The sequence below is a fragment of the Pungitius pungitius genome, chromosome 2, assembly GCF_949316345.1.
Source record: "Pungitius pungitius chromosome 2, fPunPun2.1, whole genome shotgun sequence".
Classification (NCBI taxonomy): domain Eukaryota; kingdom Metazoa; phylum Chordata; class Actinopteri; order Perciformes; family Gasterosteidae; genus Pungitius; species Pungitius pungitius.
The window spans coordinates 4,314,962-4,341,596 of record NC_084901.1 but is presented as its reverse complement, the minus strand read 5'-3'; the positions used below and the strand labels follow the sequence as shown (position 1 = coordinate 4,341,596).

The window sequence follows — 26,635 nt, the reverse complement described above, 5'->3', positions numbered from 1 at the left end:
TCTCCTTATATGTGTAACTGCCGTCCATCAACAGGTCTTAATACTTGCCTTGTTTTTGTTTAATAACAGTTATTAAAACCATTACAGTTTATGGACATTACGCTCCGCTTCACGCCTTTCCGCGATTAAATAGCCGTCTTCAGTCGGCGAAGAAATAACCACCGCAAACACAGTTTTATTAAAGAAGACAAGGGAATTACCTTTTCTAATTTTTGCATTCCTTGGTTGCTTTGAGGCTAAGAAACTGGCAACCTTCCTTCCTGCAATAATCCAATTTCTCTGACCTCTGGGCTTATGCTGCACTTACCAGCTCTCTGTGGTGATAACACAAATAAGCAGCTTGAGGCAAATCCTGTTTTCTTTTCTAAATGTTAGGTCTATATTCGGAGGTAATGACACCGAAAAAAAGGAGCTTTTGACTATAAAAGTAGACCGTTGGATTCAGGGGTTTAAACTGACAGAAGCACTCGCATGCATACATTTTGCATTATGCTCCTCCTAAAGTCAAAAAGGAGAGTAGCTTTTCAACCTCAACGAAACTTTCACACGGAGCAGATGGAAACGACGTCAAGGCCCAGATTTGGGGCTTTCATTCGAAGGCTGATATGACATGTTATTCATGGTGTTCTTGGTTCGGACTTCTAAAGTACCCTTTGGTTTTTCATCAACGCCTACATATTTGCTCCTCTGAACCTGAATGAGTTGGACCACTTTATTTGCTGTAAGAGGTGACGCGTTAAGAGGAAAGGAGGGAAAAGCTCTTTGAGGATTCTCTGTGTTTGTGTGTGTGTTTTTTTTCTTTCTGAAAGAGGTTGCAGGGCAGTTTCATCAGCTTCGGCTCGGGGGGGGTTCAGAGCAGGTCAGGCCTCACCCCGCCCCCCCTACCTGTGACAGGCTTTGCTCCGTCTTTTCTCCCCCTGCCTGAACTATGCAAAAGTGAATAGGATCGTCTTCAAATCGAGCCGCAGCTCGCAGGCTTTAATTGAGAATAAAAAGGTAAAGAACTGTGTGCCACACGCAATCAATTCATGTATTGGGTCGTGATTTTAAACACCACAGCCAGGCCTAGGGTTAATGAGATGCAGCTATTAAAAGATCCCCTGTGCTTTAATCAGGTGGAAGCTTTCCAACGTGTGAGCAGCATGATCAAATTAACAAGAAGAGGGCTTTAATTTATTTCGTTTTTTCATTTGAAATCAACCCTTAACCGATGCTCCACACGTCTTGACAACTAACGCAAAAGAAAGTTATCCGGGCCTTACCTATTTGTTTGAAGCATGTTTACAAATGTCGCCGTTGTAATTTGGCACTGGAAATGTAAGAATTCTGAGTGCATCTATACAAGGAGCCGTTTTTTTCATAACCAAATCCCACTCAAATCCCCTCGGTGTAGAGAAACTAGGAAAAATACCATGACATATAATGACCTTCACCTGAACTCACCTCAGCACTGTACTTGATGAAATGTGCGTGCAGTATTTTAAACATTCAGCGTAGGTTTCTCTCACTCTTATTGGATTAAATATCTGGATTCAAGATGAAAACTTTGAATTCATATTGATATTAAAAGATGACCTTCACTTCACGTGGAATCATCTCTCATCTTCATTTGTATTTGATTAGACGGCTGCATGTTGTGTAATTAATGTCCTTAACTATCTAAAGTTCTTGGTGAATTCCTTTCTCTTTTTCACATACATATTTTTTAAATTTTGCCTCCCCTTTTTACAACACGACCTTGGTTGACTTCTCATCATTTCTGAGCAAAAGATTGCAGTGACAGCTTTATTTTGAAAAAAAATCTTTCTCCCCCTCTTTTTTCTTCCTCTTCCTTTTTACGCCGAAAGGGAAAGCGATGACACATAAAACATCCATAACCATTGAGTCATTGTAGGGCGAAGAATCTCTCAAATTCGGAGTCAAGATCGGATGCAGGCAACCAGACACTTGTAAATATTAATGAGACGCGCAAAAAAAAAGATAAAGAATGGAGTGGTTTTCTTTTAATGTCGAGTGGGGTAAGTTTGGGAAAAAAGCGAGGGGAATATCTTGAAATGCTGCAAGAGTAGAATGAATGACAGACATCACTTTAAATGGAACGTTTCTGGATATGATTGCAGGTGCTGAGTGACACCTCAAAACAAAAAGCAGGAGTCCTTGTTGGTTCACCTTTCAGTTTCTCAAAATGTTGCTACGGGCTCATTCTGTGTGTGTGTGTGTGTGTGTGTGTGTATTGGATTCGCCGTCAAACGCTGCTAAATAATAAGAGGGAATACTGCTGGTCTACTTCCAACTTATCACAAACCTCGAGACAAAACAGGACTCTGGGGAGAAAGCCTCTGTGAGTAAAACACGGTTTTGAAGTGAAAGTTCCGGAGGAGGATCTGAAGACGGGGCAAAACTTTGATGCCAGTTAACTTTCAAACTTTCAACAGCTTTTTCAGGAGGGAGGAACCAGGAATATCAGTGATGTCTCCGAGAGCTTTTCCACGTGATGGGAATAAAATATTTTCTACCTGAGGTTGGTGTGCTTTTTTTTTTTTTTTTTTTTTGGGTGTTCTAGAGATGACAAGGACTCCACGCTCAAATATCTCAAATGAGCTTAAACCCTGACTTTTTCTGACTTATTAGCATTTGGTGCAATGCTGTAGCCTCACACTTCCAGCAGGGCCCTGGTCGTTGAGGATGAACGACGTGTGACCCTCTCTGAAACGCGGGCCCCCCCCCCCCTCTGTTAGGTAATTGGTGTTAAAGGTGGGTTGCATTTCTTCCCGCAAAAGTTCCATAACAAGTAAAGCTGAACTCTGGTGATCTGCACCAATTTCCATTTTTTTTTTTTTGTCTCCTCACAGCCAGACGTTCTTCGCTTCACTTATAGGTTACAGAGCAGCCTTATGCAGAGAGACCTTGGTGCTCCCAGTCTAGCTCACCACTGGTCCTAATGCTTCACTGTCTCAAGGTCATAAGATATTAATGACTTCTTTTTTTTTAAGTTTTAGGAAACTTTTAACGATATATATAGCACTCATGACAGCATTGTTAATGCCACTCCTGGATGAACATGGTAGATCGTCCTTTCCTTCGTTAGACGCTGACACAGTATGTTACGCACGCTGAATAATGGAAACCTCTTGATTTTCGAAAGGAAAAATAATAAAGAGTTTAACAAAAGATACATAAAAAAGCCGCCCCCCCATAAACACAGAGGCCCGTTACCCTTAATAATGGTGTCCACTTGCCGATAGCTCACGAGGAGGGAAGATTCCTGCACATTTTGCAATGCGGCCACCGAACGAAATTGCAAATCTCAGACGCTTCACACTGCAGCAACCAGAAGAGCGGAGCCATCTCTCTCAGTGAGATATCACTTGAGTCTGTATCAGGGGGGGGGGGGGGGGGGGGGGATCATCTCTGCGAACCTTAAACCCATTTCCTCTCCTTGCTCCGCTTGCATGCTATCCGTCTGGTTGACTTGTTTTTTTTATTTGCCCTTTTTGGTGAAGTCAGAGATAACGAGGCACAGAGTGAAATCACAGACATACTGCTACAACGCCAAAGCAGGGTGGAAAAAATTTAGGTTTTCCCCAAAATGTTTAGGACGATGATGACTTTGCATAACTGAACTGATGAGTTTGAATGAGCAAAATGGAACCTGTAAAAAACGATTTGTGTTTCATCAAATCATTTGCATATCCTGCTGCAAAGTGAGCATCCTCATTCAGAGGAAGATTACATTCTCAACCATTCCACTCTTTCCTATCTGTGCCTGCAGGGCAATATCTCTAATACAACACCACATTTGACCACATTAAATAGGTCTATTTCGTCCTGCTTTCGGTGTGATAAATAAATATGGCTTGGTGTTTTAGAAGTATTGAATGAATGAATGTAAATGAGAAAACACGTGGAAAAATGCGGAACCCAGAGGAAAAAAAATCAAATTGCTCCACACACAATGAATTTAAAAAAGGGTGTATCGATGACCCTGAAAGCACCCACATGCATGTTGTTTTTACAACTGAGAGCATTGCAATAGAATCAAGGTCATGCGCATATAAAAATAACCTCCCCCCACAAAAAAGTCTCTCACATTCTTTATAGAGAGCAGCGAGCAACTATTTCTTTGATGACATAACACGTTCGAGATTTAGATCTCTGCTTTCTGGCTCTGAGAGAGAGTTTAGCTCACGCCCACGAATGCTGAATTTTCAATAAAATGCGAACAGTGTGGATTTACGTGTGAGACGTGCGTGACAGCTTCACCGTTTCCAAATGCGCGCTGACATCACCGGCCCGCCGAGGCCACGCCCCCCCCCCCCCCGCGCTACGGTGATGCTGAACCCCCCCCCCCCTCCCCTTTGCATCAGAACCATTTCTGGTATCCTCACAGTGTGGAGAGAGAGAGATAGAGAGAGGGGGAGGGAGGGAGAGAGGGAGAAACTACCCAACCCCAGCAGCGCGTAGAGGCGTCAGACGGCCGCCAGAGCATCCCAGTTGCGCACTGAACGGAGGCCCCATCGACGTTTCGCAGCGCCAGAAGCAGCTGGAGAAGAAGTGCACATCGCCGGGCACACGGCCACGTTTACAGTCAGTAATGGAGAGCCTGCTGGATAATCCCATGAAAGCCGTTCTTTACCTGAAGGAGCTCACCACTATCGTCCAGAACCAGCAGAGCCTGATCCAGACGCAGCGCCAACGCATCGACGAACTGGAGCGAAAGGTGGAGGACCTGATAGGAGAGAACCGACAGTTGCGCGACCCCCATCACTACGTCCAGCAGCCTCCTCCTCCTCAGCAGCAGCAGCAGCAGCATCACCACCACCACCACCACCACCCGAGTCACCGCAGCGCCAGTCCTCAGGCGCCGGCCAACCTCCATCAGCACCCGGGGAGCAACAAAGCCGCGGCTCATCTCGGCCAGCAGGCGCAGCAGCAGCCGCCTCCGCCTCCGCCACCGCAGCAGCAGCAGCATCAGCCGCATCAGCAGCATCATCATCAGCATCAGCAGCAGCAGCAGCCGCAGCCGATCCCCGGTCTATCGGCCCAGCCTCAGCAGCATCCGACCCCGCCTGCGCCGTCACCGCACCACCCGCAGCAGCTGCAGCTCGTCCCGACCTCGCCGCAGTCGCCCAAAGCGAGCCAAGCCAGCCCGGACTCCGGCGAGGAGGACAAGAGGAGCCCGTGCTGCAAGTCCCTCGTTCCGCAGACTCCCACCACGCTTTGCCGCTCCGTGGGACTCGCGAGGAAAGCGGAGTGAGTAGCTTTCACGTCGTGTGCTCTGCAGGCAGCCTCTGTCTCAACCAGATATTGCAGATTTAAAGTCCTGCCTCGTGCAAAGAAGCTTCAATTCGAGGGTTTTTCACGCGTTTGCGTTATGCCCGTCTTTTTGAAATGATTGAAACCACAAAGTGTGTCAAACAAATGAGTATTTCTCATAAATGAAAGGCCGCACATTACATCCAGTGACCCTTTGGATATTTTTTGCAGCCCAAACTTTCTTGTCTAAATATAGCAAATGTGTTTGGGCACTCTGATGCCCTAAAGGGCCGTCGGACACAATGTCACAGCATGTTATCGCCCACGTAAGCGTGCCACCTCGTGCAACATATTCGAGGGAAGCAAGACAGCAAAGATTTCACGGAGTGGCCAACCAGAAAAATGCTCTAAAGTTGTATCACAGAAAATGTGTAAGGGCCCCCACCCCCCCACCGCGTTTTTGATTCACTTCACATCGCCTGAAAAGCACAGGCTTAATTTAGTAATTCAGGCTTCTCTTGTATTTTCACATTATTCACTCAGTTGTTGTCCCGTTTAATCGATTGAATGCTTAATAGATATTGATTTTGGGAACGCTGGCTGGCATTTTAACCATGGGGGATTGTTCATTCTGCGCCAAGACTGTCACGACTGGGTGGGACTATACATTACTTATTACTTCAGTGTTTTAATGGCGACTTGAAACGGCAGTTTTGATAAACCATGCGCCGGGTGTCTTTCGTCACCTCTTGTCCCCTTTAGATCTGTGGCCCATTCCGGTCTCTGTGTCTCCACCTTTTAAATGTGTAATGATCACCTTTTTAAAAAAGGCATCGGTTTCAAAAGGGAGGAAGCGAGAACACGGTTGTAAACGTGTGTTTTAAAACAAGCAAAGTGCCATTTCCTGAATGGCGAATCCTTTGAGGCAAAGGTCAACACTTTTTTTTCAAAAAAAACGTGGAAATTGGAGCTTTTAATTGAACTGTATCAGCATCTGGACGGTCCATGACGTTGAATGTTCTTTGTTCGCCACTATCAAGGTCACATGAATCACCTCTGCAAAGGCAGCACACACTCACGCACACTCTCACGCATGCTCACAGTGTCACACACACACACACACAAACACGCCGAGCCCCGTCTGTTTCACTCGGCTGCATTTGCATTGTTTCCGTTAATCCAGATTGATTATTTGTGGCATTAAGATTTAATTTCTAAAGAGCGAGTGGGTCAGGAACAGGACGGTTTCTCTTGGATCCACAAACGCACACACACAACGTGTGGGTTGTACGAGATAAATGTCAGAGGGGGATTCAATAAGCGGGTTCATTTCTCAATTTACCAACCCAGGCCTCTCCCCCCCCTGACAGTTGTGCAGAATGATGAACAATGAGAGCAATATGAAGAGAACCCAAGCGAGAGAGAGAGAGAGAGAGAGAGAGAGAGAGAGCGTGTACTGTATACTTATACTCTTATTTCCTTAATGTAAAAGCACTGACGCGTGAAAAGCTGGAGACGTGAAGCAGCATCGCAATCTCCACTTGGAGCATTGATCGTGGGTCAGACAAGATGGCGTCTCGTTGGGCCGTCAGTGCCGCAGGGGCGCTAATGCGTCCCTATTAGTGGGCGGGTGACAGCGACGTGTCACAATGCTGTTTTGAGAAGGGTTTGTGTGCATGCGTTCGTTTGTAAGTGTGCGCCGGGTGTTTCCGCCCCTTTGGTTCGCTCGGCGCGTCAGAGAGTTAGCGGCATGCTACGAGGAAAACACATCTTACAGTTAAGCTAATTTAACATGGCTACTAGCGGCTCTTGACTATTTAGTGGACGAACAGTGGTGTGAGTGGTACATTCATGGCAAGACAGCATTATGCATATTTGATCATCCTTCTTTTAATTTGGACAACATCAGTTAGTTAATGATGGAGCTCAGAATGCTAACATTGGACAGGTTTTATTTGTAGTAAGCGAAGCGCGGAAGAGAAGAAAGCCGGTAAGCTCTGAATCCATTTTCAGCCCCCCTCCCTCCTTGTTCCGACAAATTATTATTCCGTCTCCCTCTTTGAATGTTCTCATCTCCTTCTCCCGGTCTGGGCTGGAGCGTTCAGTCCACCCTGATCTTTGGTCTCCAAACGCCTCTCGGGGGGGGGGGGCACGATGCGTGTGGCGAATGGCGGAGGTCAAGAAGAGTGGCAGGGAAGGATTGGGAAGGAAGTGGTGGGCTTGTGTGCAGTGGAGTCGCGTGCTACGTCTGAGAGGCAGCAATCCCACTGCCTTAGGTGGAAATCCCAAAGTTCTCATATAGCTGCAGGTGCTTTTTGTGCAGCTTCTCTCGTCTCCCACACTCTCGCAGATATTTTAAGCTCTTGCTTTTGCACACAAAACACTCGCTAATGCACACAAACCCTGGCGTGCCGCGTGCCACCCGGCGGCCCCGCATGTTTTTCTCATACGCTGGGATGTGGGGATAGCACACATGTAGAGGTAGGAATTCAGAAACCTGCTGAGTGCCTGCTGGACGCTGCAGAATCCTTCTTCTGGTGCTCTCAGATCAATGAGCCTGCGGATTTTCCGGCACAGGCTCCACTCCAGCATTGATCTCCAGGTGTCATGGCCTTTGCTTAAAGCCAAGTTATCTCTTTTCGGGATCCGTATGGGTAATTCACCTTAATATTTGACTTACTTCGTGGGTGCAATGAGAACTTAACGCAAGATCAAACCCTAGAGCAACACACATTTTTTGTTAAATTACATGTTTTTCCATAAGACTACACACATTTGTGTGGCTAGCTGGGTCACACATTTTGTTATCGGCCATTTGTTAAGATACTTATAGGTACCCTTCCTTACACCCAACTGGAAAACAATCAATTACACAAAGCGGCAAGCTGAGATGAAGTGAAAAATGCCTGTATAACACCCAAACCCAATATTATTCAGCTTTTTATATGTAAAAAAAAACCCTTGGTATGAAGCAATTCCAGTAAGATCTTTCCTTAAACAGTAATACATGTGCTTACGCCAGTACCAACCGATTTCAACCAACACTATGCCATGCATTTAGTAGTCAACCTGCAACATTTAGCAACCAGGCAGGTGGGAATGCTCGGTATCGCATTACATTCTAAGCCTGCCCACCCTTGCGAAGGATTTGATTAAAGCCGTCTTGTAACTGTGCACCGCCGAAGTAATTGGTTTCATTGGTTTGCAGCGGGGGAAGGTTGTAAAACATAACACAGAGATATCACCACAACACAAACTTGTCACGGCAAATTTTCTAGCAAACCTGCAGACGACTTAAAGCAAACCACTGGCATCAACTGGGAGCCTGTGCTTGTGGCCGCCGGATGAGTTTAAATGGGATCGTTCCCTTACTCTCTGGTCCCCCCCCCCCACCCCCTCCCACTACTAAAGGACACAGGTCCGTCGGCTTCGCTGTGTCGGCCCGCTGTTGCTGGGCAGGTGGCGCCACGCAGAGGCTTCACAAACAGCTCTTAGCGGAAAACAAGGTCAATGGGAGCCACGAGGGCGAAGCGGCTTACAGTGCAGCTGCCGAGAGGAAAAGCAAAAAAAAAAAAACACAAACAATGAGAACATATGTATTGTTTTGTGATTATTTAGGTGAACGGTCCCTGGAGGGTGACAGGAATGTAGAACCGCTGCCCCCCCCCCCCCCCCCGCTGAGTGTTTCGTCTCTGGGGGACAGTGAGAGAGATTTAGAGAGGGGGGGGGGAAATAGAATGACGGGTGATGGATGCGATGAGCTCAAATGGACGTGTTCTCTCTCCGAATTCCCCATCCCCGCCGCCCATACTCGAGGTGCTGAAGCCCCCCCCGCCTCCCTCTCCCCCGCGAACCCCCTTGCTCCTCACTTCGCCTCCCTCGGTCTGAATGGGAATCACGTCCGCTTCCGTTATGACAGGGTGGCTTTGCTCGGCTGCTGCTGCTGCTGCTGCTGCTGGAATCCAAATCATGAATATCACATTTAGAGAGTAGTGCTTTTAAATTGCTTCATTTCTCAGAGGATGCAGCCGCCGGGTGATTCCCGACTCCCTGGTAGAATATTAGCGTGTTTTCATGCACAAGTTGAGCAAGGCGAGAGACAGTCCCAGTTGTCGGTAATCCAGCCGTGTGTGTTTGTGTCTGTGTGTGTGTGTTTGTGTGTGTGTGTTAGAGATTTTGTGTTGTGTAAAGGGTGTCAAAAGGACAAGCTGTAAGGGGATAGTTGCTCTCTTTTTCATTCATGTAGTGGCCCTACGGTCAAATGGACGCAGGAATAGGGTTAACAAGGCAAAACATACAAGGAAGCCCCACTGGGGCTGCAGAGCCTAAATGTTGTGTCGCTTCCATCTGTTTACTTCCTTTCCCCTCCGTAATTCCCAAGCAATCAAAATGACAATGTTTGTTTTCTTCTTTTTTTTTCTTCTTTTTTTTTCTTTTAAACTTACATCCCAACTGGCGGCTCTCCGTCTCTGGGGCGCTACGTCAACTCAGTGAAAAGATGTGTCATCCTCGTCCTTGACACTTCCAGATGACACCGTCTTTTATATGTAAATATTGCGCACCCACAATGACGGGCGGCTCTGCGTGGAAATATGCTTCTGCCGTTAGTCATGTGGCACCATATGCGTAGTGACTTTTTTCCTTCATGGTCGGAAGTAAATCATTTACATATCTCATTGATGCATCTCATGTCTTCTTCATGCAAATGAACAGCAGACGTAATGAGAAAATCAGCAGGCAGAGTCTGTCATTGGAATGCAATCTAGATCTTTTTCAAAATGGAAATCAATGGTCCGTCGTCACCCAATTTAATTGTGTCATTTAAGCAAATCATTTGATTTGAAAATCTAATATTTTAAAACCTTTTCTTAAATACTATGCACATTATCAGCTTTTATATTATTAGTCATAGTTACATTTGGGGACATTTTTTTTAATGATGTTTCAAGATGACATAATTACCATCAGTCACCAGTCATGGTTCTGCGATGCAATGCATTGCAACACAAAATGTGCTATTAGCTGGCAGCTAGCAGCGGCTAAAGTAGTAGCATTTGTAATGAAACCAATGAGTTGACCATGCACACAGACAGGTAATGCACAGTTTAAAATGTGTGATTGTGTTATTTCAGTGTTTGCCCCTCAAAGATGGCGGGATTCCTCACTGGTAGGTAATCAGGTGTAACGACTCTCACTGGTCAGCGAGCTAATGCCCTCTGCAGCCGCTCAGGGAATGGGGATTTTCCAAAGAAGGAACAGCGTGCAGTTATATGGAAAAATGTCCACCCATCTGTTGCCGACATTTCACTTCTCTGAGAGCTTAGCCCTGAAAATCCCTCAAAGGACAATCCTAATTGTTTTGCGCCATGTGCACCAGTTTGTAGTATTCTGAACAGGATTTCAGACTGGAAATATCCTAATATTCAGATAAAATCAGTGGAGACAGCTATGTTGTAGGACAATTTTAATGAAAAATGTCAGGCAACACCCAATTTTTGTAGTGCATAACCAATGATAGGTTTGTGATATACAATTTGTATCATTTTAACTGATATATTCTATTGTATTCATACCATTGTGGTTCATTTGTTTGGGCCATGGCTCCCTTGCTAACATAATCTCCATGTCCGCTGTTGCATTGCATTCTGAAACACAAAGAGCCATGCGGAGGCACACACTTGCCCAGGGAAATGTCAGGTATGGTTAACTTTACAACCCAGAGTAATGTTCAAAGCCATCCACCTAAGGCTTCGAGGCATTGCAGAGCTGATCGGAACAGGCACCGCATGTCCAATCGGCTTTCCTGGTCTTCTCAACACATCACACAAAGCTTCAACCAACGCTCAACTGGGATTTGCAATGGTTAAAAAAATAAAATAAAACACAGGATACATCCATTTGTAATTTCCCTGAATACTTGATCGTTCATTTGCATTCTCCACACCTGTGGACACACATTCCTTCATCCAATTACTTTCCTTTCATGTACGTCGCTTTAAAAAATGTATTTACTTTCTTATTTGTGCCTCATTGCAGTATTCCTTTTTCTTCTGCATAATATTACAAAGATGAGTTTGTTACCTCACATTAAATGCTTGGTTTAACACAGATTTCTACCCGTCATTTGCGTGTTTGTTGGTGCGCTCACTGGGACACTTTATAAGCATTCTGGTTGGCCACAAGGTTTTATTGCCATCACATTCAGATGACCATCAAAGCCTCTTTCCTTTCCCCTCCATTGTGGTTATATCACCAACTCCCCCCATCTGTCAACCCGTTGATGCCAGGATTACATCATCAGGTACGCGGTGCCAGGGGGGGCGGAGCTGATGACTACACCAGTGATGTCACTGAAGGTTTCAACTTAGGCAGAAGAAGCAAACAAGATTTGCAGGACATGAAGACCGAATGAGTCATACGTGTGGGTACTGCAGTAAACACGCTATTGTTACGTGGATCATGTGGTGAGAAATCGGCTTTCTATGGCTTTTTTCGTCACGCCACCTCCATCGTCCGCCTGCCCTCATCCTCCTTTTGCTTCCTTGTGCAGAAAACCTACGTCATTCAAACTACGGTTTTTACTTCAGAACCAAAACGTGTCCAATCCGGTTGATAATAAGACAACCGTGTGAGTTTGATAGCTGTCAAGCATGGCGGATTATCTGTTCAAGTTGACCCACCGCCCAAGTCTTTCGGGCGGATGGCCCTGCAGCAACACGGCCATGTGAGCTGGTACCACTGCTCGATAGCGGAGGCACCAGCTGGGTAGGGGAAAACTGCTGGTGTCATGGGGAAATCAGTCACAGCAATCTTCAGGTTTCCTTTTTTTTTTTTTTCTTGCTGATGGTTGAAATTGATCCTTTGTGTTGCATTAGCAGACTGGTTTAATTGAAGAATGGCTGCAAACAGGGCTATGCTAATTCTGTAATAAGACCACTTATTATTGCTGAGAAATTGTTCAGAATGAAGGTTAAAGCTGTTAAAAGCTTTTATTTTGAAGTAGCCACATCAGGAAATGTCGGGATTTGATCAATAGTGGTGCAAAAAGGACTCTTGTCTCAATGTCACAATGATGGTTAAAAAACTTTTTTTGTGGCCTTCCCCGGTTTCTTCCTCTGTAACGTCTGCCAACTCTTCACAAAGTTTGAAAAAAAGAACCCAGATATCTGTCACACATCTGTCAGCGGACGGAACATTTCCGGATATAAATCCAGCTCAGTGTCGGCCTTGAACCCTTTCAGCTGACGGAGAGCTTTTGACAAGCGGGGCGCCAGGAAGTGGTCGCTCTCGCTCCGGGCTCAGCCCCCTCCCTCCCTCCCTCCCTCTCTGCTTATTTTGCCTCTTCCATCACTTTTAATGTAGAGGGACCCACAGCTGGGAGAAGGGTTGAAAAAGAGCGTTGAAATAATCAAAGAAAGATTTCACAGATAGCGTATCATTTAAATTGACTGCAGTGCTCATGTAGCTGATGAAATATCCCCAAATTGTGTTCTGGGAATGAACACATTAATATACCGTCTTCAGTGGTGATGCTAGTGCACGAAGGAGACAAAGATGGGAGAGACAGGTGGATTTTACTAAAAGTTCCGGCAAGGTCAAAACCCGGGAGATCCGTCAGTAGGCAAACGTGGCAAAATCAAATTCTGGTAACTGAAGCTCAAGCAGCAATTCAAAGCTCCTGATGTGTATGTGACGTACATTCATGTTTTGTGAGCGTCACAAAGAGGTAAATTTGGCATTTACGTTTGCATTATAATCTGTATTGTGGATTGCAAATTGACCTGCAATGAATAACGAGTAAGAGGCAGGACGAAAACGAGGCGAGATCGCTGTCACACAAATGACAAAGTACGCAGGGTGACATGGCGGGTTGACAACTTCAGACGCATTAGTGAGGGACAACAGCCGCGCTTGCGTGGTGCTGCGGTGGAGAGTCACCTAGGCCACGGCGAGGCCCAGATAGCGGGAGTAAAGCTCAAATGTTGCAGCTTTCCCCGAACCCGAGGTTTGTAAGGGGTCGAATTCAAGGACAAAATGAGTTTTCTTTATTGTTAGCTCCCGGGTTGCTCCTCTCGCCCACCCCCCCCCCCCCCCCCCCGCGCTAAGCCGCTTGGGACGGCCCAAGCGTCCCTTTGCTGACGCGAACCTTTCAAGGAAGCTTTTTCTTCAAACGTACTGCGTGTGTGTGTGTTTGTGTGTGTGTGTGTGTGTGTGTACGTGCTGATGTAGTGCCAGGATATCGTCCGGCTTATAATCCCCCACACAATGATGTTTAATACGTTTTAACGAAACGTAGAATATCCCACACTACCATGGATTTATTTCCACTGAAAACCCTAACTGACTTTTAGACTGTAAAACATAATGATAAAGTTGCACTTACAGCCAAATGGAAAGGATCACAAAAAAAAATGGTTAGTGTCCTTTTTGATTTAATGTGACCACAGAGCTTCCAGTGATGCTGCCATGAGACGAGTTGACTTGTGGGAGTTATGTAATATACTAGCCTACTTGGATTAAGCTCACGGGTTGTTATCATCTCCATGGCGATGTACCTTTCTCTCGTTTCCCTGTATGACGAACCGCATACAGTTCATTTGTTGGTTCTTTACATTTTACCACCCGCCTTAATGTTTTCCTTTCAGGCACCAAAACCTTGGTTTGACTTTAACCATGTCCCTAAAACGCATATATTCCCAAATCCTGCATGACAAAAAAAAAATGTGGCAATCATATAATGGCAACAAATAAAAACAAAATCCCCTTTCGAGCGAGCAGTCGCCCTCTTAAGATCGATCGCGTCTGCACTGGCCAGAGGGGGGGAGTCTTCAGCGTTAGTCTCATTCCCGACTGCCAAAAAATAAACTAATCCGTCAATTATTGCGAGCCTTGATTCCCCCCCCCCCCTCAGTCTCTTCGGCCCCCTTTTTTTCTCGCCGTCCCTCGCTTCCAATTGTGTCACTTCAGCGTGAACTGACTGCTTTTCCTGCCACGAGGCGAGTGGAATCAGCCGGAGGGCAAATTCAACAATTCAACACTAGGAGGGAGGGGGGGGGGGGGGGGGGCATCGACAAAAAAGCGTTAGGGCACGAGAAGTTGAAACAAAATGCAACGAAAACGCCGCGGCGCACGGCTTACGCTCGCGCTCAAACGAGCCCCACGTGTGTGGAAGAGCTTAGAAAAGCTTAAAGATTTTTTTTTTATAGGTGGTATTAGCGTGCAGGTCGTGTGAGTTCAATTAAAATCTCTAGCGGCCACGTATTGATCAAACAGTCGGAGGGAGGTGTGTTGGAAAGGTTTGCAAATTTGGATGTTGAGGCAGAATAAATGTTTGCGTGGACATGGGAAAGGTGGATAAATCCCCACGGGGATTCATTTAGGAGATTATACCTCTTAGTCCTCTCATGTCAGTATGACTTGCACATGAACAGGATCATGATTGTCGACCTCTGTGTAGCTTTAAATGTGTACCTGATATATATCTGTAGACTATAAAAAAAAGTCCCATCACGAAACTAAAAGCGCCATGAAGGTGATAATAGAAGTGAGCCGGACGAGAGACGGCAAAAAGTAATCCTCCTCAATCAATGACTCAGACGTGACTGCGCGGTGGCCCTATGCTGATGCAGCCTGGCCAGAGCAGATACGTCAGCTACGTCCTCGCCAGCGGCACCCATTGATTCCGTCCGAATGAGCTGCGCTTCTTTTGAACACAGTTGTTGGGAAAAAGGGGGGGGGGGGGGACTCAGCAGCAGGTTCGGGGTGTCTGAGTTTGTCAAAATCCGAGGTAGGTGCACGTCGGATGCACACGTCTGAAAAACACAGCAGAGGAGGAACCGCGATCATCTTGCATATGATGGATGATTTAAAAGGTGTAGTGTTGTCCGTATATATCGACCAGCAGGTATACGTCCTTTTGGCCATCTCGTTCTAAAGCCTAGAGGGTAAACGATACGTTACTTAGAACTAATGAATGTTTCCAACGTAAGGGATCAACCAGCACTGCGTTGGTGAACCAAATGTCCCCCCCTGGTCTAACGCATGCGACCCCCTGTGGACTTTTTAGGAACAGCAGCTACTTTTATAAAAATGTTTTCTATAATGTTCACCCGGCGGGCCGAGCTGGACTCACCGGCGTGCCGGATGGGGCCAGCGGGCCGTATGTTTGACACCCTTGGTCTAACATATCCTGGAATAATGGGAAATTTGTTTGGGTTTTGGACAAAAATCTTTTTCGGCGAAATTAACAACATTGTGAGTGGGATTCCGGTCTTTTACTATAGCGGAGAATACAGAAAATATCAGTTTTTTCACACAATAAAATCAAAGACGTAACCCACCCGTAAAATTTTAATGCCTCCAAAGATTAAAAATGTTGTTTCCCAAACAATTCTATTTTACCCGCGCCATGAAATGACAAAAAGCCTCACTGTTAACACAGTTGATGAGTGCAGTAACCTCCAGTAGATGTTCCCACACCTCCTCTGTTCCCGACGCTTGTTCTAATCTGCGTCCCTGCAGGGAGCTCCGCCCGCGTGTTCTCCACCCATTAAACGCGGCCGCGGCGGAGTGGCGGTCGTTAAAGGCAGACACATTTAGAGGAGCCATTAACAATTGGGGAATTAATTTGCTGTCGCACGCTTCCTGTTCTGCGTGACCACGCTGCTGTCAAACACCTCCCAACCTCCTTTCCTTTTGCCCGTTCGTTTTTTTTTTTCTCTCGGAGAGACGTTAAAGGTCAACTTTTGAAAATCGATCCGCATCGCAAAAAAAAATGCGGGTTTCAAAAGACCTTTGAGTATCAACAGTCACACTGCTGGTATGCAAGGAGACAAAGACGAGGTCCCCCCCCCCTCGTGTAGCCCGTCCTCTCCCAGGGGACAGACAGGAGGGGGAAGCAGGAAAGAGACAAGGATGGGGAGTTGCAGAGAGAAGAGTGGAGGGGGGGGGGGGGTGGACGCATTAGTGGCTGTCTCACACGCACATGAAAATGTGATATCCTCGCTCCTCCACTGCTGCATTTCAGCATCACATGTGAACTGTCAAAGGCAACCTCAACATTGTGGCACGCCGTAGGATACCCCCCCTTTAAGGCGTTGGATCACTTTGCCGCACGGGAGGGACTGATTGATCGGCTGTATCGACGGATTCATCATTTCTCCCTCAGCTCACCAAATGGGAAATACACGGAGGACAAATGGTGGACAGGTGAAGGATGACAGGATCTCGAGAGCAGATGAACGAGGGCAAAAATAATGACTGTTGTTTTTGCCCAGTAGCAAAAATGATCTAAATTGATCAACTTTACATATTTCTGCTGTAATTGACTCCGAGGGACGGAGTCACCTGGAAAAAAACGTTCAAATACGCAATAGAACCAAAGGGCACATCGGAACTTTTAGATTAACTTGCAACTAGGCCCAGCTAAGGTCACATCAACAACAACAACAACTAGTAAACATTTTGTTTAGCTCAAAAATAATAGTAACTACACATTAAACTAAAAAGAAAAAAAAACACACCAAGAAACTTCCCCATTAATATTGTGAGACATTGTGTTGTGTTTGGAAAGAGGCTGACGTAAAAGAGCCTTTTTACATATACAAAGTCCGATGGCCTCCATATTTTGCTTGAATATTGACGGCATCTTTTTAATCCTTCTCTTTCTTCCCTCCATCCCACAGCAACCAAACAGTGCTCCACCAGTTCTGCTGCCCCGCCCCAGAGGCCCCTGAGGGGGAGGCTTCTACTGCCTGTGTCCCCAGGTAAGACCACTGCATCCTTCCGTCTACGTCTGCACAATTTATTTTATTTCTTTACTTTGAACAATTTCTTTTTTTAGAACGTGGTGCTGCAGGGGCTACTTTAGGTAACTCAGCTAGCAATGTTATGTAATTTCTTTTTCTTTTTCTGGGGACAAAATGAATGTCTTTAACTCCGTGAGCACAATGAGCCGATGAGAGGGAGACGTCGGTCACATCAGCTTGGGTTCTGGGTCTCGTCGAGGATGCTATTAATCGTCAGATTATCAGAATGACTCAACCACATTTAATAATCAATCACACCAAGATCCCTTTCCCAGGTCCTTGGTTGTAACTAGAAAAAACATATTACTTTAAGCTTAGCGAGCAAAGGGAGAAAAAACGTTATGTCTGATTGTCACTTTTTGAGATGAATCCAGTGGCATTTTTTTCTCTTCTCTTTTACTGAAAAAGAAGTATTTAAAGTCCCACGATTGAAAAATCTCAGATGTTCATCAGTTTTATTTTGTCCACTGAGTAACGTGGAAAAATAGATGAAACCAATAGTCAGCTGCTGAACCACAACAGCTGTGAGGGGGCCCGATAATATATACGTTTAATGTTGAGTCTGGGATTGTCTCACTAGTTTGCCTCCAGCTTTTATAACACGCAAAGTGCAAAGTGGAGTTTCGCTGAAAATGACGGCGTTCATTCTTTTTTTAAGGATACTATTATCACGTTTTTACTGTATTTTATGAGGATGGCACAAAAGAGTTTTAAAGAGCAGTGAACAATCATCAAATAACGACGGACTCAAAACCCAAGTGTCTGATGGAGCCTCTGACCGTGGAGGCAGTGGCGCGTGGGGGGAGGGGGGGGGGGGGTGGTTTGAGGACACCAATCGATCGGCAGTTCAGCAACTTGGACTTGGCTCTTGGGTTTTTTTGTGATTGCTTTTATGCTTAGGGGGCCCCCCCATTAGCTAAAGGTACTAGCAAAGTGCACAACAGAAGGTCTCGTGAACCCCTCTAACTCCCCCCAAACCCCCCCCCCCCCCCCCCCTCTGGGGCCGAGACAGAAAGTAGCTTGTGGTTTTTTTTTCCGTCTTTTTTTTAATTTATTTTCCCCCGTTCTTGTTGCGTCTTCTTAAAAAGCTGTACTCTGTTGTCGTGGACTTCCCCCGTATTTCCGCACTGTTGTCAGTAAGTCGTTGATCATTCACTCACGTCGGCATCACCACATCACGCAGCGCACCCCGCTCCCCATTTGCATCCATCACTTGGTCCTGTCCGCTCCATTCGGGGTTGTCTCTCCACTGTGGTTCACGTTAAGTCTGAAAGAGTCATGTTACGGATACAACCATGTAAAGATAAGCGCAATGTTTAAAAAAAATAAAAAAAAACTCCATAATGCCTCGATGTGTGTACTGTGGGGTCTTTCTTCGCCATGTTGGACACTGGTGGGCCTTCTCGTTGACACACGTAACGCATCTGTGTTCACGTTGCATGCTTTCGGCTTGGAAGTGATCGGAACGCAGCCCACCTTTCTTTCTTTCTGTGTGTGTGTGTGAGCTTGTGTGTGTGTGTGTGTGTGTGTGTGTGTGTGTGTGTGCCAGTGTGTCACCACGGTACACACAGCAGTAGTTAGATAATTTACACAGTCCAGGAAAACACACACACACACACCGCTGCACACTTTGAGATCAGCAGGGAAATCCATAACGATAGACTGGCAGAAGGGTTACTAAAATGAAAACCCCCTCCGTGAACTCTAAGCCAATTGATGGTTATTTGTCCGCAGCGGACATAAAAGATAATCATTCCTCCGGATAGAGTCTCTTACGACTTCCCGATGCATGAGTGCGATTATTGGACGCAAACGGCAGCAGTTTTTTTTTTTTTTTTTGGAGCATTACTGAAACCCTGCACAAATCCACCAGGAGCCTCTCATTCACATAAAAGGCGTTTGAATTTCGTCGTTTCGTTGCTAAACAAGACCCAAGACTCATTGCTTCTTTGTGCAATGCCTGAAACCCCGATTCAAACACTGAACCCGACAAACCGAGTGCAATTATTGATACTATAATTCGCACCACTCTTTCTACTGAGAGCAATTCAACGCCCCCGAGTCAGAGGGGGGTCAGCGCAGAGAAGGGCGCCGGCGGGCTAATTTGAAGTCGCAGACCAGTTAGAAGGCCGGAAAAACCAGGCATTGAAACACGGGTGTATGTGGGATCATTTAAACGGGGAGGAAGCAGGAAGTTGGGAACTGAACTTGTGAACCTGTGAACCTGTTAACCAGGACCCTACCGGAGGTCGGAAATCTCACCCATGACATACTGGTCGCTCTTGGCAAGCTTTAAGGAGGCACCAGAGGCTTTAGGGACTACAGGGGGGGGCTCTGTAATCCCTCATCGAAGGGGCCGGTGACGCGGTAATGGCCGCGACCTTGGAATCTGCAGCAGGAGACGTTCGCCTGCTGCAGCGTGCGCTGGAATCGAGCTTAGGACCTACACGTGGGACCTACACGTGGGACCTTACCTTTTATGCTCTGCAGCAGAACTGAGAAGTGCTGCGGTCGACACACACGGGCCCCCCAGAAACCTAATAAATAGAGGGGGAAGCATGATCAGAATATGCTAGCATGGAGAACGGGGCCCAGCAGAGGAGCTTATAAATAATGACAGTCAGGAAGATGCCTGGTGGACAGGCCGCAGGTAGAGCTGTAGAACTCGCAGATGAGGTGGAGTCCACTTTTAGAACACGAGGCCCCTCCAGTCTTTGTGGGTGAACACCTTTTGCAACCTTTAAGAGATTCCCAGTTCCCATTCCTCAGTCACGACTGGCGGAGTTTCCGAGTGACACGCTGTGTAAACTAGAACAAACATCGAAAAAGAGAACCGCGTCGGGCTCGCCCCCGACACCACAAGCAACCAATTTACTTTGATATTATGGCGCCGCTGTGTGAAGTTCACTCACGCGGCGCGAGGGGATCTCATCCAATTACGGCAGAACCGTTGCTCCCACTCCCACTTCAGCGACAACCTTTCGCTTCTTCATTTTTCGCAAATGCTAATAAAGGCAGTGCGGGAAGTGATTAGTGTTGTATGCGTGTGTCAATTGTCAATTGTAGCAGATGCAGCAGAAATGACTAAATATATACAAAATATTAGTAGTTCAAGCTTTTTAAGAAGTATTATTATATTTTGAATCCTGGTAATGTCTTATTAATTTCAGATTTTAAAATGTTAACTAGTCACAAAAAGAGGAGATTTTTTGGGAGCCAAACTACCTTCAGATAAATAGTGTAATAGAAGCTGACTGGCATTCAAAAGGTTTTCCATTTGGTCTCAGTCAATGTGGCATTTATTTCTGCTGTTCGTGTCCATGTGGCTCAGACCTGGACTTTCAAATGAGCCTCACTTGAGGCCTTGTCACATCAGCATGCAAAAATGGCATAATTTTGCATCAATTTAAACAAATTCGAATGGTTAGGATGTGATTAGTGGACGCGCCCCGTGGGGACAAAGCAAATGAACAAAAGTAAGCCATCTCGACAAGTGCCCGACCTTTTGAGGGGAATAATTCATCCGTGGCTGATTCAAGTGGCCATGCAGGAGCACGGCGAGGACACAGACTACGAACCATTGCTATTTAAAAATAAATAAATGAATAAAACAAATCAGAAAGAAACCACAGTTAATACAGTGTATTTAAGAGCACATTACTGATAGACACACAGAGTAATTGGGACGGGGGGGCCGCCATTCGCGTGAAGTCTCTTAGCGTTGGAGTTTAAATTTGCCTTTAGATTAGCTGATCTTCTTACCAGAAGGTCTGACACAATACCAGTGTTTTCATTCACGGCTGAGTCGCCCCCACTTAAAGATGGCGCCCATAGAATAGTAAACACTCTTTTGGTCTCGCGGTTAAATATAGACAGACAAAGTCAGCCTTTGGCAGGTGGCGGAACATATTTTTGGCATGTTACTGGAGCCTGTCAGCGATTTAGCTGCCAAAACCGACTGCTTTCTCCCACCAGCTAGAGAGACTGACATCTTGCTCACCGTCTAAAGGCTCTTTCAAACCAGTCCTCGTGGTGAGCTCCTGACGACCGAAATGCACACACTCACACACACACACACACACGCGCGCATACAGACCAACGCCCTAATGAGGTATGCTATGCTAATTAGCTCACACAATCTGTCGTGGTGATTTTTTACCTTCGTACGGCTGGTGCATGTTTCTGCGTCTATGCGCCGATGTGTTGAAGGACTCGTTTTAATTCATGCTTCTGAAAGGGTTGTGCAAAGCAAAGCAGTTCACCCCCCAGTTTGCCGAGATCTCCCTCCATGTTTTGGGGGGGTCCATACAGTCCGCCAATGACAGGTTGTATAAGTGGTCACGTTTACGGGTTTCTTCAAAGAACTCAAACTCTTCAATCTGATTCATTCTCTCGTAAAAACAAAACCCTTAGTTTAATTATGAAACTGGAAATGTGAGACTCTGGAAAAGATGTAGTTTGGCAGACCAATCACAGCCTGGCGGTTCTGCGTGATGCTTCCGTAAGGGACCAGTCTGGAAGGATTGCAGGGGGACTCCTGCGTGTCCTTGTGTTTCTCTGAAAACCCAGAACCATAAACTAAGCTTTTAGGGAGGAAGGTAGTTGTCAAGTTCCGCGACCCGCCTCGGCTTTTTAAAGGTGAGAGAACCTTAATGAATACATAGCAATCAGACTAAATGAGTAATGCGTTGTAAAACCATTCACCCCAAATTCTAAAGTATGATTTGTAGGTTCATTTAGACTTCATGGGAAAAGAAATTGGGGTGGTATGCACGTTTTAACCCTCGGTGTCATTAAAGTTTACAGCCATTAATTCACAGGCAATAAATGATGCTAAAGTAGAGAAAAGGCAAGATGCAACACTGCAGAAGCATCTGTGAAGCATACAAAGAAGAACGTAGCATTGGGGTCATTTACAGATCAGATGAAGGACGCTTGTGTTCATTTTCATCCTCACCTGCAAAACGTCCTTGATCCCCCATGAATAAAATGTCCCCCAGTGTTCATGATGAAGCCGACGAGATCACATTTGGGGAGAATGATGGCGTTTCTGCGGGAAATGAATTCACCTCTGGCCGGGACACGTGTGTCATCTCGCCATGGCGCCCCTATCTCTGATTAATCGTGGGTATTAAGAGTAACAAATGCTTACGTCACTGTGGGAACATTGACTGAGACCAATCCAGGTTCTCCCTCTTTTAGGGAGAACTACAGGAACCATGATGCATCGCGGCAGTGGCAGGAGCTGATTGATCTGTCTCGTTGAAGGACGTTCAGGGGCATGTTGGGAATTAGTGCCTGAGGCTCTTTTTGGTCATTCAGGACACGTCTTTGAGATGTGCGGCGGGCCCCACACACGCACACACACACACACACACACACACACACACACACACACACACACACACACACACACACACACACACACACACACACACACACACACACACACACACTGTACCGGCCCGACCTTAAAAAGCTTTCTGATCTGCTCTGGTCCAGCATTAGACTCACCTGTGCGTTCGCATATTAAATTTGTGTCCTCGATCACAGTTTCCCAAAATGTCTCTCACCCCCCTCGATTTAATAATCGCTCTCATCTCCTTCTGCCTGTGTCTCTCTTTGCGTCGGATGCCGCCTCAGCTGGAAAAAGTGACCTTGTCGGGCTTGCCGTTCTGTTGTCATGGGAACAGAGGGCACAGCAGGCAGATGTGTGTTTGTCAGGAGTCTCGGGCTTGTCCGGTCATGGTTGTCGTGGTTGAATTTGTTTTTTTGTCCTCCCTTATTGGGAGAATCCCAGCGCCACTGTTTAGGCTTCCCTTTTATTTCCCCCTTTTTTCTTTCATGTCATTTTTCCTATTGGCTCAAAGGGTTTTTGTCGCGTGGCCAATCGGAGAAGCCGGCCAACCAGTGATTCTCCTCAGCTCATTCCTCTTCAAACACATCCTATAGGATTTGAGTGTATCCTAAATCCCCCCCCCCCTGCAAATTGAAATCAGCACTCGGCGGCATCATCGTGAATGAATAAAAAGCTGGCGTTAGAGAGAGCGAGTGCTCGGAGTCATTGCTTTCTGATGCGCGGAGGCCTCGCCAAAGGCGGGAATAAGACCACCTACTCTTTTGGTCGCCTGTGCCGCATTCCTGCAGCGTCACGTCGGCCTCCTCTGTTGCCGAGCAGCGGTACAGCGGCAACCTCTCCTCCTCCTCCTCCTCCTCCTCCTCCTCCTCCTCCTCCTCCTCCTCCTCCTCCTCCTCTTCTACCCGCTCTGCAGTTTATCTCAGCATTGCGAAGAGAGCGCGGGGTTTTTATTACAAAGGAGGTTTAATAAAAGCCCAACATTTCGCTGACTTTGCTGCAGCGTCTCTGGTGCGTGTGTCTCAGAATCGACAGTCTTTTAAGTTTTCACCGTGTGTATAAATGTCAGGGCTCGGGAACGTAGATCTTCCTCGACGCACGCACTCTGCTTCCAAAGGCAAAATGAGCGCTGTTGATAGCAATGTAGCATATAATACGTTTTTTCTAAATGTCAAAAGTGAGTTTGCATTTAATGTGGAGTGTGGCACAATGTGTGAAATTAGTTGTTTAATGTGTACTCTGATTCTGGAGGAGCTTTGTCAAGAAAACCCTCTTTGGCTATTTGTTTTATAATAGAGAGTACTGTATATGTTATAAACTGAATTTAATAGTATATAATTACTAATAAATGAATAAGGAGGACATTAAACATGTCAATAATTAATAACAAATTAAAACCATAAATAATGGTTGATGAAGGTAAAACAGAGGGATCGTAAATTGTGGATTGTATAAGATTAAGAGAAGAATCGTCATCAAAGTGAAAAAATACCCAGCACGACGTTCAACCATGGATTTGGTCACTTAGGGGACGTGGCGACTGCGAGAATAACCACGAATACACAGCATTTGGATTTTCTGAGGACGCAGAACAGTGAATAAGCGAAACAGTGGATAATAAATAAAAAAACACTATTAAATGCCTATTGCAAGCAGATTCTTTTATAGGGGTTTTCTCATCATTTTTTTTTTTTTTTATCCCTCCCTTCGTCACGCTCAACACGGTTTTGGTCGTCGAGGCCCGACTCACTTGTCCCCGGAGGCCCAGGCTCCATCCAGAATGTCCTCTGAAATGTGTCAGAGGAAGACTTACTCTGCGGCACCGGATACCCATTGTGTGCTATCGCAGAGTCACTGCTGCAACCAAGAACAATGGAAGAAACAAACAAAAAAAAGAACGAGGCGATCATTACGAGCTGAAGTTCCGCTCATATTGTGTCTCTCTTTGTTCTCAGCCTGAATACAGATCTTTTGATCTGTCAGACGAATGTACCGGCCACAACCATTTTTTTGTGTGACTTTTTGTGAAGCAAAGAAGGCTTTTTGTGCCCGAGCGCCCTTCTTTTCTGGGGCTTTGTCCTTCTCACTTCTCTTCTTCCGTACTCCCTCCCCCCCCCCCCAAAAAAACGTGCCAACGATCCGCCCTTTTTCCCCTCCACTGTTCCTCTCCCCAGGCGCCTTCAAAAGCCCGCCATCTTATTAGTCTCCATCATCTCAGGGGCCTCGGAATGCCCGTACTCTCATTCTGCCGGGGCGGGTCAATAGCTCAACTCCGACCCTTAAATTGTCCACTGTGTGTGTGTGTGTGTGTGCAGGCGAGTGCATCTGTATGCAGGCCAAGAAAAAAAAAAAAGAAAAGAGCTTAGTAGCCTGGGATGAGCTTGTGTAGCTGCACCTTTTTGTCTAAATCGCCTGCTGAGGCACAAATTAATCTCGCCCGGAGACAGCAGGGGGTGCTGATGGGAGACACGGGCCCTGGCAGACTGTCGGCTGTCGGCAGGTCGGCCCGTATTTTCGTCCCGTGTCCTTCCCACCCCCCCGGTCTCTCCGTTGACAGGTCGACGGCGGCTGCGGTTTGAGCCCGGTGACCGTCCCTCAGCCGCCGGTGCCGGTGTGTGTCACAGGACGCCTCATTTGTGCTGATAGAACTACAGCCAAATGCCGGGGGGGGGGGGGGGGGGGGGCGTCTGGTGCCCTCAGACGCCCCCCCCCCGTCATCTCCGGAGGTAGCGGAGAGGGCAGAGAGTGTGAGCTGTAAATCTCCCGCGGGGTTCAAGCGGAGGGAAGGAAAAACAGAAGAGGCACTAGGAGCGTGGAAATAAGAGGCCATGGTGAGGTTTTAAAATGCTAATTATGCTCATCTTTATTATTTGTAAATCACGTCAAGCTGAAAATGCTTTTTTTTAATTTTTTAGGGGGGTGAAGGGATTTTTACACAATACTATTATAACAGTTTTTCATGTCCCTGTAAATGAAGGGATAGAGTTAGTGGCCAATGTAAAGGGGGCATTAGCTGCTAATGCTAACTTTTACGTGCTTTGTGTAGACTGCTCTGCTTTCATCCTTCACCCCTTTTCCTTCATTTCTTGAGGAATGTGTGTCGGATCTGTGGTCGTTGAATCGATCGAGTGTTGGACTCTGTTGTGTGTTAACTCATCGGCTTTGGATAAGAGATTCACAAGCAAATGAGCAATCTGATTGATGAGCCAAAACAATCAGTCAAAATCAGTCAACACTTTGTGAGGTGCAGGAAGCTTCACTCCAGCGTTTGTTCAGTAACTTCAGACACCTGTATTATGAATCAGCTGCATATTGAATCATATTTAAGTGTCTGATCCTATTGAAAACTGGAATTGGACTACTTTGTTAAAATAAGTCATTCAATTGTATACAAAATAGTATTTTCTTTTTAGTTCTGATCAGGTGCCTTAAATCCTAAGGTTGCAAATTGAATAACTAACTGCAGGAGCATGCGTGAATGGGAGATACACACACACGCACACACACACACACACACAGACAGGTACTAAGGGGGTACAGGTTGTCCCCTGTGAAGGGACATTAGGATTAGGGGACACTGTCACGTTCAGCGTACATCACCAGGCGGAGTCCTTGTCCTGACAGCTCGCCGACAGCCTGGCGACGGTACATCAACAGCGTAACGAGCGGAGAGAGGAGGATGCGGAGGAGGACGCGGGGGGGGGGGGGGGGGGGGGGGTAAAAAAAGCGCTGACAAGGCGACCTGCCGCCGCCTCGCTCACTTTAGTGGAGGGACGGGGAGCCACGAGGAGGTCCAGCGAGGGGGGGGGGGGGGCATGAAGGAGGCTTTGATTACCGAGGGGGACATTCGATGATGTACACGCCTGTTTCCATCTGATGAAAAGACATCCGGAAGGAAGTATGATGTATTTTTTGTGTTCAGTATTAGAAATTAAAAAAAAAAAGCCCAGATGACTGGATGATGATGAAAGGGAACTTTTCGGAGAGCGTCCCTTTTTGCTCTGCTGTGCAGCCCGTTACCATGACTTCAGCTGCGTGTGTGTGTGTCTGTGTGCGTGAGTCATCTCTGCAGTGTGCATGTCAGGCTGTGTCCTTCCCTGTCAGTTGAAGGCCTGTTTTGAAGAGGTGACGGGTGGTCAAAACGGGTTACTCGTTCAAACGGACCCCCCCGACGCTGCCAGTCCGAAAAGGAGAAATTAAAATCTGCTTTTATGAT

The 26,635-nt window shown here is 46.4% G+C and overlaps 1 protein-coding gene across 1 annotated transcript in view; it reads left to right on the top strand.

The window, feature by feature from the left end:
• Positions 1 to 4,389: 4,389 nt before the first annotated feature.
• The window catches only part of LOC119210219 (IQ motif and SEC7 domain-containing protein 3), a 65,798-nt gene continuing 43,552 nt past the window's right edge, over positions 4,390 to 26,635 (top strand). Inside the window, 2 exon segments of the mRNA XM_037460001.2 lie at positions 4,390 to 5,253; positions 16,941 to 17,021. Of these exon segments, the coding sequence (XP_037315898.2) occupies positions 4,595 to 5,253; positions 16,941 to 17,021 (740 nt within the window). The 5' untranslated portion in view covers positions 4,390 to 4,594.